This window comes from Rhinichthys klamathensis, unplaced genomic scaffold, assembly GCF_029890125.1.
Source record: "Rhinichthys klamathensis goyatoka isolate OS25496 unplaced genomic scaffold, OSU_Roscu_1.1 h1tg000040l_1, whole genome shotgun sequence".
Taxonomy (NCBI): domain Eukaryota; kingdom Metazoa; phylum Chordata; class Actinopteri; order Cypriniformes; family Leuciscidae; genus Rhinichthys; species Rhinichthys klamathensis.
This window is the reverse complement of record NW_026606587.1, coordinates 2,747,265-2,759,292: the sequence shown is the minus strand read 5'-3', so window position 1 is coordinate 2,759,292 and position 12,028 is coordinate 2,747,265. Positions and strand designations below refer to the sequence as shown.

At 37.8% G+C, this 12,028-nt stretch overlaps 1 protein-coding gene across 1 annotated transcript in view; it reads right to left on the bottom strand.

The window, feature by feature from the left end:
- si:dkeyp-14d3.1 (transmembrane protein 132C) overlaps positions 1-12,028 on the bottom strand; it is a 433,321-nt gene that overhangs the window by 85,884 nt on the left and 335,409 nt on the right. Inside the window, exon 4 of the mRNA XM_056246615.1 lies at positions 2,469-2,655. Within this exon, the coding sequence (XP_056102590.1) occupies positions 2,469-2,655 (187 nt within the window). The remainder of the gene's footprint in view (positions 1-2,468; positions 2,656-12,028) is intronic.

The following is a 12,028-nucleotide window of genomic DNA, read 5'->3' as shown; positions in this document are numbered from 1 at the left end:
AATTTTTGTGTGTGTTCATATACCAAGTACCATAAAAGTCATCAAGTTTCGTACCATTCCGATGAAGCTACGATTTTTAAAATTTCTTTATTTAAAAAATTCCGGTCATAAATGACCGAAGAACCCCAGAGGGTTAATTTGAAAATTTGTATATATGAAGCATTTATCAAGGATGCCAATTATTTTACACATTATTTACTACAATTATGTCAAGATTAACGAATTAACTTATAACTCGTAACTAGTGCATAACTTGTGTAATGCATAATTTTCCTTTCACTGAGAGCAATTTTGTCTGCCACAAATAATTTACGGGCTTTTATCAGTATGTACTCGTATACGTAAATAATGTAATTGAATAATCGTCATATTATGTAAATGTATCTTAAAATAATTTTTATTAGGCCCTGGTATCCTATTTACATACTTATAAATGTAAGAATGTTATTGTCAGGAACTCAGCAATTTAGCTCATGGAAAACCAGCAAAAATAGAGCGGATCCCTCTTCAGAATCCCCAAAATTTTTTTGAGAGAAATCCTTCTGCTTCCTCACGCATGACTCCCTGCGCTCCTCCACTTGAGACCTCGTCTGGAGCTAAGCGATAGCCAAACCACTCACTCTGCCCTAGTCTGGAGCAAGAGCCCTGTCCCAGCCAAAACCCTCCCGTTAAGACCACAAATACCACAACGACGTGCCAGACAATTATGGGGTGAACCAACAAGCAGCAAGTGGCAGAGGAACCTTGTCTAGCAGAGCCAAAACCTCTGCCAAATGATTAGTGAGGGGACAGTGAAGTGTGACAGCAAGCACTACAGCATTGAATCCCAGCTGTTGAAGACTTCGACAATCCCTCTGATGGCCAAACAGGGTCTCAGATGAGAGGGCGCATGAGGGTGATTAATTACTACGCCGTCACAGGGTTTGTTTTTCACTAATACCTCATCAAAAATGCAAATATGTTGAGGCATCATATCGTCGCTGTCAGGCAGAAACCTTTTTTTTCTCTTCATAAATCATTATTATTGGTCACCATTGACATCTGTCTATGGGTTTTGCAAATATTTAACCAATGCAAAGTATTAAAAAGAGCTTGTGACTAAACCTCAGAACTCCATTGGATCCTCAAACTGTTCTTACAAACCGTTTCTGCTCGTTTACGATGCAAAGGTAAATAAAGAACTGATTGTTTGAGAGATTTCTTTACTCAAGAAAACCTAATGTGATGCCATTATTGATTCCATTATTGCGTAGACAAATGGTCAAAACATTATTGATTTCAGAAATGTAAGAAGTATGTGTTAAAGAGAGATTGAAATTGATCTAATGTCTTTAGAAAAATGTAAACATTTCATAAGAGCCTCAACGTTACAGCACTCTTAACCTTTAAGTGAGAGTTTAAGTGACATAACTAATTGCTAAGTAATTATTATGTCGTCATTCTCATTAACAGGCCAGTTGATGTTTGTGTAAATCTCAGTTGGAGACTGGATGCTCGCATCGATTTTTCAGTATGATGTATAATTACTACGCAAGAATTAGCAAGAACCGAGGTAATGACTGATGTTGTATGCACACAGACACACACACACACACATGGAAATTAGCTACACAAGACTGCAATCATTTAAAATTACTCAAATAATATTGTATCAAAGGATACAATTACAATAAAACAATCCAATTGAATTATTCCGGGACTTCTTAATAACACATAGCAGAAGTAATAGAAAAGCGACTGCTGAGCCTGAATACTCTTTCACACAGAAAAGAATACATGGTGTTCATAATCACAGAAAAAAAAAATCACATCAATAAGCACATTTCCTTTCCACTGATTATTTTGATTAAAAATTATTATAAGAGACTAATGTTACAATTTTGTGAATTCAAATGTTTTTTAGGTATTGGTGAGTGACTAAAAGTGAACTTAAAAACAGACATGCTTTAATAAGAGCCTTGGATTGGATAATTCCTGTAAATGAATACCTAATTATGGTGATTTAACTTTTAATTAGCCAACATAAAAGAGTAGACCACCTAAAAACATTAAAAGCAATTATTTTTCATGTGATTTGTTCAAGTTTCCTTTTCCTTTTCCTTTTCCGATGAATCAAACATCATTCACTAAATGTATATAAAATGGCAATAATGTCTTGAAAGACGAGGTTCACGTCTAATTTTATTTAACAAAAAGTTCAAATTAACAGCTAGAGTGCACACTACGCTTGAGAGCTCAACTGAAATTTAATATGTTTGATTCTCATCACCCATGTCCTTAAGATTTTAACTGGATCATTGCTCTTTAAAACATGAGATTATGCTAAATCGAAAACTGGTAACGACAACCCGGACGGGTCATTTCACTTAAAAAGCATGACCTCCTGCCTCTTTTATCTGTCCGTCCCAGCACTCCCCGAAGAGACCCAGCACCTCCCTGAGAGACCGCTGATATGACGTTTTTCTCACCATAGCCAACGGCACGATGCCAACAAGGTCTTTCTGTGCCAGGTGGATGTGCGTCTCGGTTTCCTCATTCCCGGCCCTGATGCCCGGGTATTCCACCGCCCAGGAGATGGACCTGCTGCCTACCGTGCTCCCGACACCATCCACCTCCAGATCCACCTGAACGACCCTCTGCCAGCCCGGCTCCACGCTGAAGAAAGACAGAGAGAAACCAACAACAGCTCTGAAACGGAGTTTTCTAATAATACGTCATAATTAGGGGCCTATGATTTCCGCAATGAATATGGAAACACAGAACCACAGTCATTAAAATGGCATTTACTATATACGATAGGGATGTCCCGAGCTGATCGGTATGGTCTATCCTAAGCCCGATCCTTTATTTTACGTCAGCTGTCATAAAGGTGTCGATATGCATGCACCTTCATGTGGGTTTGCCCAATTTCCATTAAAAGGAAAGGAGAAGCCTTTAATGTGCGAGAACCAATGTGGTCTATTCATACGCGCACGTTAAAGCTTCCGTGTTTTGCATATTTGATGCGACCGTTTGTAAAGAATCACTCAAAAGTCATTTCTTTTCCAGTGGTTCTTTACAAAAGTGCGCATTACATATGCAAAATACAGAAGCTCGAACGTGCGTGTGTGAATTGCTAGAACAGACCTACCTTAGAACAGATTTATTGTTTATTTTTACCCGCTGTCAGACTATCTATGCCGCGTTTCTCTGGGTTGCGTCTTGCTTCGGCCTTGACTAACAGATGGGCATTCTGACACCGGAAGCTTCATGCTTATAGTCCCATATTCATAATTGTGATCACACAATGTCTACCATCGTAACAGATGTTTACATCTCGTCTTTATACAGTATATACCTTATTAGAATAGATGAATAGAACTTTTGAATAGTCTTCTGGTGATTGTGGTCTATCAGAACATCTGCCAGTTGCTGCAGAGATATGTTGAAGGAGAGAATCTGCTTCTCAAAGTCAGGTGATTAAGCTGACCAGGGCAGATGAAGTTCATCTTGGTGCTCCAAATGTCCAGGTTTTATGATCATAACACCATCTTTTTCACATTTTAGCAGTGGTGTCTGAGATTTTTTTTTTTTTTAGCAATTGCAGCTCTTATATTGATGTTGGCTTTGTAAGGTTTTCTGTGGTAACGGTGTTCAGGGTGAAATTGGGGTTTGCTGTCACTATGCTGCAGTTGTTCTGTGTTGTTTGGACAGAATTCTTTTTAATGTTTGACAGTCCCCATTACTCACTTTCGGTTTTGCCCCCTTGTTCTTTTTTGCTGATTAAGTCTTTCTATGATTTGTGTCTGTTTTAATGTTAACAGTAAATCGATGTTGCGCAGCATTTTGTTTGCCAAAAAAATAAAAGCAGTTGTTATTTTCATCTGATTACATTTTAAAAGATTCGATAAATTGTTCGTTTATGCCTCCATTTGATAACCACAATTTTTGATGATGATAAAAAAAAAAAAATCTAAACAGAATGTCTGGGTGGGAAATAAAACATTTCATAGGAGCCTATTATAAAAAAATAAAAAAAAATAAGTTGTGAAAGTTTTATGATGCCTCTCACTTGTGCATCTCCTTGATTATTAAAAATTAGATTTTAATAATCAAATCCACTAGAAAAAAAATTAATAGGCCCTACAATTTTTTTTTTTGTAAATCTTTTAATAAATTGATGTATTATTTGATTTATTATTTTCCTAAAAAAAATCCAACATAATTTTGTAAAAAATAAAACTGATTTCATAGGGCCTTACATGATGTTTAGAAAGAAGTCATGAGGTAAAAAAAGAAAGAAAGACAGAGTTGAAAATGAATTGTGTGATGTAACGAGTCTCCTGAGGAATCAGGTTTGAAGCCACGTCAAGTCACTTAGAGTTTACAGTCACGAGCCGACCGAGGAACAAGGAGATGCACAAGTGAGAGGCATCATAAAAGAGCTGAGTGCAATGACACAGCTCTCAGCGTAAACCACACCGCCACACATTAAAAGAAGGATAGAGAGGAGAAACCCAACAGAGGGGAAAAGTAAGTTAGGAGGTATAAGAAAGGAAGTGATATGGAGAGACAGGGAACAGATGGAGGTAGACACATACAGAGACTACAGCTGACAGGAACAGAAGAACCAACGAGAGAGAGAGAGAGCGCAAAAAACAGAAACAAAGAAACAGAAACTTCATTTTCTGCCTGAGGTGGTGGTGATCACCTTGCATCAAATTGCATGCAGAGTTGAAGAACAACAACACTCTATCTAATGTCTTTCTTTGGCTTTCCATCTCCTGAACTTTAAGCAAGTGCCGAGGATGGATCCAGATAACAGTGTTGAGAAACTACTTTAACATTTTAGTTTGTCAAGCTACAAGCTTGAAGTAGTTAAAGTTTAAAAAATTAAAACATCATTATAAGCAAAAAAAATATAGACTGAAGCAGTATGTTTTCAAAATTCAATCAGAGGTGTATCTTCTTCTGAAACAAAAAAAGGATGGCTTTGGAATGAATGAACAATCCCAGTTAGGCGGACAGTATCAAAACAATGAAAAGGGATAAACTCTCCTAAACAACAATACAATATATATATATATATATATATATATATATATATAGTTATATATATAGTTATATATATATATATATATATATATATATATATATATATATATATATATATATATAGTTACATAACTAAGTCAAAACATAGTCCAGGAACTGAACTGATTCAATAATGAATGGGACTTTTCAATGAGAAAGAGGATTTTCTGAATGAACCAATTCATTAGAAAGAATCTGTCTTTCTCACAATACATACGAGAGAGAGGACTGTCCTAAAGAACTGAATCAAAATGAATCAGATTTTTAACACCACATACATGAAAGGTCTAGCTGAATGAACTGATTCACTAGAATCAGACTTTCCAATGCTTCACATGAGAGAAAGGATTGTCCCAAAGAACGGATTCACTAGAATGAATCAGACTTTTCAATGCTATAAATGAGAAGGAAGACTGTCTGAATGAACTGATTCACTAGAATGAAATAAATATGCAGCCCGTTCTCATCCTTTGGCGTCAAACATCTGACGCTTTGGACATTTCGTTGAAATCTTACGCACATGGCATCCTTTAGCATCAATATGAGACGCAGAACCCAAGGCGTCATACAGGTGACGCTCGTCTAAATCCAACGCACATGGCATCCTTTAGCGTCAATATGAGACGCAGATCCCAAAGCGTCATAACCGTACCCTACCCTAGACCTAAACCTACCCATAACAGTGCGTGTTATATTGACGCTAAAGGATGCCATGTGCGTAAGATTTCGACGAAATGTCATATGGCGTCACCTATATGACGCCAAAGGATGAGAATGCGTTGAAATATGTCAATGCTACATAAACAGAGGACTGTCCCTACTTAATCACTACTGATTCACTAGAATGAGAGTGATTAATACACTGATTAATACACAGTGAATAATACACGTAATCACTGTGTGATTGTGGGGCTTTATTTTCAAACGTTTTACAAACTACATATAATTTCTGCAGTCTCTACACCAATAAAATGTGCAACACTTGACGTCAGGGGTATAGCCTACAATTAAAGTTCCAAGTGTTTTGTTCCCAGCGGAGGTCCGGACAATACTTTTTTTGAACACTTATACAATTTTCATCAAAAAAAGCTTGAATGAAGTGCGTTTGGCTCAAGATAAAAATATTAGAGGATGTAGTGCCGAAAGATCATTACCGTAAATGACCCTAAGCGCTTGTGGTGTGTAACGCTCCATACTCACTTTAATCGGCAGAAATGGTAAAATGGTGCAATTATGTCCCACGGTCCGGATGGAATCAAGTGGACCCCAGTCCGCCAATTGAATACCGCTGCTTTATGATTTACAAACAAATTATGTAGCTGTGGACTGATTCTGTTATTTTTAACTGCTCTGGCTGAAAAAAACATGTAAACTTTTAAGATGCTAATTCTGCTAGCTAATAACTAGCTATAGTCAATCAACTCAATTTTGTGACACCTAAAATAAATGAAGTCTTATAGGATGAATGAATATATGAATTTGAATACCAGAATCATATCAGGGAGCCTTTTAAAATACTTAATTGGGTCATTTAAAATGACTTCATTCCATGATGTTGAAGTTACATGAACAAATTATGTTTTTTTTAACTTAATTGATTCACGTGGAACCGATCTACACTATTAAATCATGTACACACTATTTTTTTTCAGTGACCAATTCACTTAGAATCTGTTTTTTTATGCAACTGTTACTAAGAAGTGCATAAAAGCAATCATACAGCATATTAAATAATATTGTTGACTATAATAAAGTCAATTAAATTACATCACATAAAGCCATTTTAAGTTATTTAACCAAAAAATGTTTCAGTGTACCGGCAGGCTTTAGTTGCATTCTGTTAGTACACAGTACACAGGAAGAGCAGAAGCTTCTACACTCTCAGAGTGCATATAAGTTTCCTGATTACAGATTTACAGAAAGAGTGAAAATGAAAACAGCACCCCAAATCCATTTTGATTTCGACAGCTCCATCTCTTGAGAGCATCTTTCATACAAATTAACATCCTCTCATGAAACAGCAAGAGAGAGTCAGACACTGGGTATGAAAAGAAACATCCCAGTTGTGAATCAACAACCCAATTTTCCTGACAAAACAGAGGTTCAGTGAATGGCAAATGAAAATGGAGGAAATGCGTTTCATTTCAGAAACACTGACTCGTTGCTCCTTTCACTGGTCTCATGGCACACACATCCTCAAAGTTTCACAACAGCCTGTCAAAACAGATGCCGAGTTGTTCTGAGGACCAACACAACCGGGAAACCACAACCAGAGGCCCAGGGAAGAATCATACACTTCCTATTGTAAATGAATATTTGATTAAACTTTTATTGTCTTGCAAAACATCACTAGTTACTTTTGATTACAACAAGGTTACTGCTATGCAGCTGAGGATTTAAATTGATTTATTATTGTATGCTAAAAAACTAAATTTGGCACAGTCTTTACCTTAAAATCCCCTAATTTACCCCTTTAAAGTGGACCATTTTGAAAACAAATATTGGCAGTATTACAAACGTTCTTTAGGTGCTGCATGTGTTTGAGAATTCATCGTTTTAAAGGTGCACTAAAATCTTTTGTTTGTTGCGATGTCGATACAACACTCATTTTGGCTTTATACTGACACCTAGTGGTGTGGATGTAGAGTGTAATCTATATACTATTATAATATTTATTATTAGCTTTTATATTTCAGTTTCATTTTACTTATTATTTCTTGCAAGTTATGTAGGCCTACCTTTGTCATGTCTATTTAACTTTATTTTTTATTTCAGTTTTAATCAATTTAGTACTTCAACTTAAACATTTTTCACTTCCGTTATTTGGCAAGGCAAAATTAAAAAAAAAATGTTTTATTCTTTTCATCTAATATGCAATATTTTTCAGCTTTATTTTATATTATTGAATTTTACCAACTTTGAAATAGGAAAAATTGTTTAAAAAAAATTAACAGATGCAATGTTTGCACTGTATTGGCAAATATAAATATAACACCTAAACATTACATGTTACCATGAGACTGGCATGATTTAAATATCGCGAAAAACAGCACCTGAATCATCATAAAAAAAGTGAGTATCCTTCAGCAAATTTTGCACTGCCCCTCTCTCTTTGAAGTCCATGTGCAGGAATACAGTGTGTGAGGGTATGTGTGAAAGAGAGAGAGATTTAGAGAGAGGAAGACAGAAAGTGTCTTTAGGGATTTGCAGAGATATGAAAGCTGCTCCGGCAGGTACACCAGCAGGAAAAGGACGACAGAATAGAGGGTGACAGCGGTCTTTCGGGAGCGACAGCAAAGGAGCGATAGTGAGCGGGAAGAGAAGAGTAAGAATAAAAAGAGAGATAGACACTGAGCACATTTAAAACCGTCCCACAACTCTGGCAGTTTTGCTTTTCTTGGGGAGAAAAATATAAACTATTAAATGCATTGGTGAGGCAGAAAAAGCTATTGGAAATACAAGTGACAAAAAATATTGTATGACAATTTGTAGACATACAGATTTTTGTGTCATGCTTATTATAGACGAGAGAAGAAATGGTAAAAAGTCACAAATAATAGAAGGAGGGGAATGACGGGAAGGAAAAAGTGTATGAGGAGCAAGATCGAAAGTCGGATTCTATTTTGAATGATCAATATTTCAATGCGACAATTCAAGATAGAGACCGATGTCCTTAACTCTTGACGCACACACACAAACCTGGAATACAAACAACATTATTCCTAACATATTACTCGGTAATAACTGAACCTGTCTTTCATTGGTTGGACAAACAGATTCATCCTCATTAAGTTTAAGACAATGCTGGGACGCTCAAACTGAGCCACAGAGTTCATACATTTCAACAAAATCACCCTACAAATATATATAATGTCTTGTAGATAGAGATATGATCAGTGTTGGGGAAAGTTATTTTTTTAAGTATTGCATTATATTGCATTACTCCCTAGAACAAGTAAGTAATTTTGTTACCTAGTTACTTGTTATGGAACGTAATGTGTTACGTTACCTTTACGTTACTTTTCCTCACCTGGGCTGGGCTTGCTTGTTTGTTTTTAATAACAAAACAAACTAAAGGTGATCTAAAGTCATTTTTGCTAATAAGTATGGTTAAATAGAATCATAGAAAGTTAGCAGCAAAGACGATGGTAAATTAAGTGTACGCTAATGTACACCGGTGGATTAGTCATAATAAAGAATCATACAATTCACTGACATAACATTTCTTTCTGTCAACTGTTTCATATTATAACATTAGTTGAGGCTGTGAATGTTTCAGCACCATGGACAGAGACACAATACAAGGACCAACATTCTAAACTACCTTTGTACAATCTCTCCTTCAGGGTAAATATGTCTGCACAAGCACACGTGTATAATTTCATTTGCGGCCAAACTTAACTTCTTTTTTTTTAAACGACAGGCCTACAAAGAAATACTTTTTTTCTAGTGAGCAATCAATAGTAGAATAGAGTTTACAGTGCTCAGTAAAAGCTTCTTCATTATTATATGCCCAAAATAGAGGCTGAATGTTCACTGCAAAAAACACACGTGGAAACTACAGGAATTTACTGTGTTTGTGCAAAGGAAATTACTGTATACAAGTTCACAATAGAATACTGTACTGTTAACAAATTCAGTAATGAAAGAAGTACTGTGAGAGGCACAGTAACCAGCAATTTCCTGTAGAAAATCACAGTAACTTCCAATGTACTGTAGAAAACACATTAACTAATTATTTACTGTAGAAAATCACAGCTTGTTATAATGAGTGACTTTAAACTGTGTTATAAACTGTGACTTTCGATAAATGGATATTCATATTCAAATCATGCAATATGCATCACTCATTTTATTTATTTGGGATGAAACAATATAAGTAAACAGCACTTAAACATAAAGAACCAGTCGGTGCCGATTGCCAAGTTGTTAGCACACTGACATATAGTGCAATTGCGCCTCCAGTGACCCAAGTTCGATTCCTGCCTCGATGTCCTTTGCTGATCCCATTCCCCTTTCTCCACAACACGCTTTCCTGTCAATTGCTACATTGTCCTGTCTAATAAGCAAAAAAAAAGCAGTACTTGCAAATTAGTGAGTTTTACTTTACAGTTAGATGGTTGCTACTGTAAATGAAAACAGCGAAAAAATGGTATTCAAATAGACATTTTTACCTGATAGCGTCATTTATTTGTTTGTGTTGTCTGTGTTGTTTTCATATCCCATTCAGTAAAGCAATTATGCAATCAGGCAATGTGCAGAAATTGAGGTTATCATAAGTTTTAAAAAAACCCAATTAATTAATTAAATAAAATAAAAATAAATCTCTGCCTGCCTACAATTTACTGCCGCCACAAACAACATCTTTTAAAATAACTACGTTTACCACCAGTTTTCAGTGGGTGGCAACAGATAAATGTTTGTTTGTGTTTAATGAGCCTCATTTGCATTGAAAGGAGGCGTGTTTGCCCAGAAAAAAATGTACAATGCATAATTCGAGTATATTTAATGTAAATAAGATGCTGAGTTTTGTGGTGAAACAGCAGACTGAAGTTGCAGCTGTTTCTTGAATACTGCCCTCATTCTTTTGTTTACTGCTTTTCAAGTTCAAATAAAGTTTCAATATTGATTGTTTGTATTTTTACACAAATATATAACATTTCTGGTCTACAGTGCAATATAAAGTAGACAAGAAAGTACGTATAGATAAATACAATAGGAAATCATACCAAAAAAGAAAAGTTCCCTATCGGTCAGTCACTACAACGTAGGTCAGACTGACCAATAGGAATCTCGCTAGAGAGGCCAATCTACTTCGAGTGAAACTAAAACAAGCCAATGCACATTGGCATGCAATCATTTGCATCAGCTGCGCGTCCTCGTCAGCGCGGGTATTTAACAGCAGCTGTTATGATTGCACGCTAGCTTTTTGCTTCGGAGCCAAACGCTTCATGTTAAACCTACAGAGTGTTACTAAGCGAGCCTCTTCTTTGGACCTCTCCTTCCCGGTGCGGGCGTTACAGCACGGCAGCGCGAACAGTCGTCTTTTTCTCTCTCCTGTCTGTGGTATTGAGCAAACCAAAAAGCTGTTGTAACAGCTGGTAAGGTGCGCCGTACGAGCGCTCAAAAGCTGTTTTCACAGCTGGTAAGACAGCCAGAGAGAGAGAGAGAGATCGCGCACAGACAGGTGCACATTCCTGTCTGTGTTCGCAGTGACTGTTCCCCTGCGTGTTTCAGCACCAGTGAGAGCAGTCCCTAAAAGAGCTTACACAAATAGAGAGCGTCTTTTAAAAAGAAAAAGATGACTTTCTATTTGTGTGTTTCTGGATGCGGTCGTTACCTGGGCTCACAGGATGGTCACAAACGCTGCCTCGTGTGTCTGGGCATTGAACACGCTGAGGCAGCGTTTGTGGATGAGTCATGTACCCATTGTGGGAAGATGACCATCGCGGAGCTACGGTCGAGACTCCTGTTCCTGCAAAGGGGCGGAGTCCCCGTGCCTCTGCCTCGTTCCAATCCTCCTCAGAGGGTTGCTTCGGGCGGGGGCGCGGGTGACCTGAGGATCACGGTGAGCGCGTCTCCTTCGGGGAACCAACCCCCTAGGAGCCCTCACCCCTCTCATGCTCCGCAGCCAGTTGAGCTTCCATTGGAGAAAGCTGGACCATCCTCGAGGTGTGTACCGGTTGTCTCCTTTGGGGCTCCCAGTGACCAGATGTCGATCGCTGCATCGGAGGGTGGGTCAGACTTCTCTGCGGACGACGACTCGGCACCGCTGCCTCCTTCGGGGGTGCCAGCGGTGCCTGAGACGGACCCGGAGATGATGGCCATGCTCTCCCGGGCCGCCAACGGGGTCGGGCTCGTGTGGAATCCTCCACCGTGTCCCGAACCCTCGAGGTTGGATGATTGGTATCTCGGGGTGGCGCGCGCTGGTTCTCAGCAACCCACCCCAGTGCCT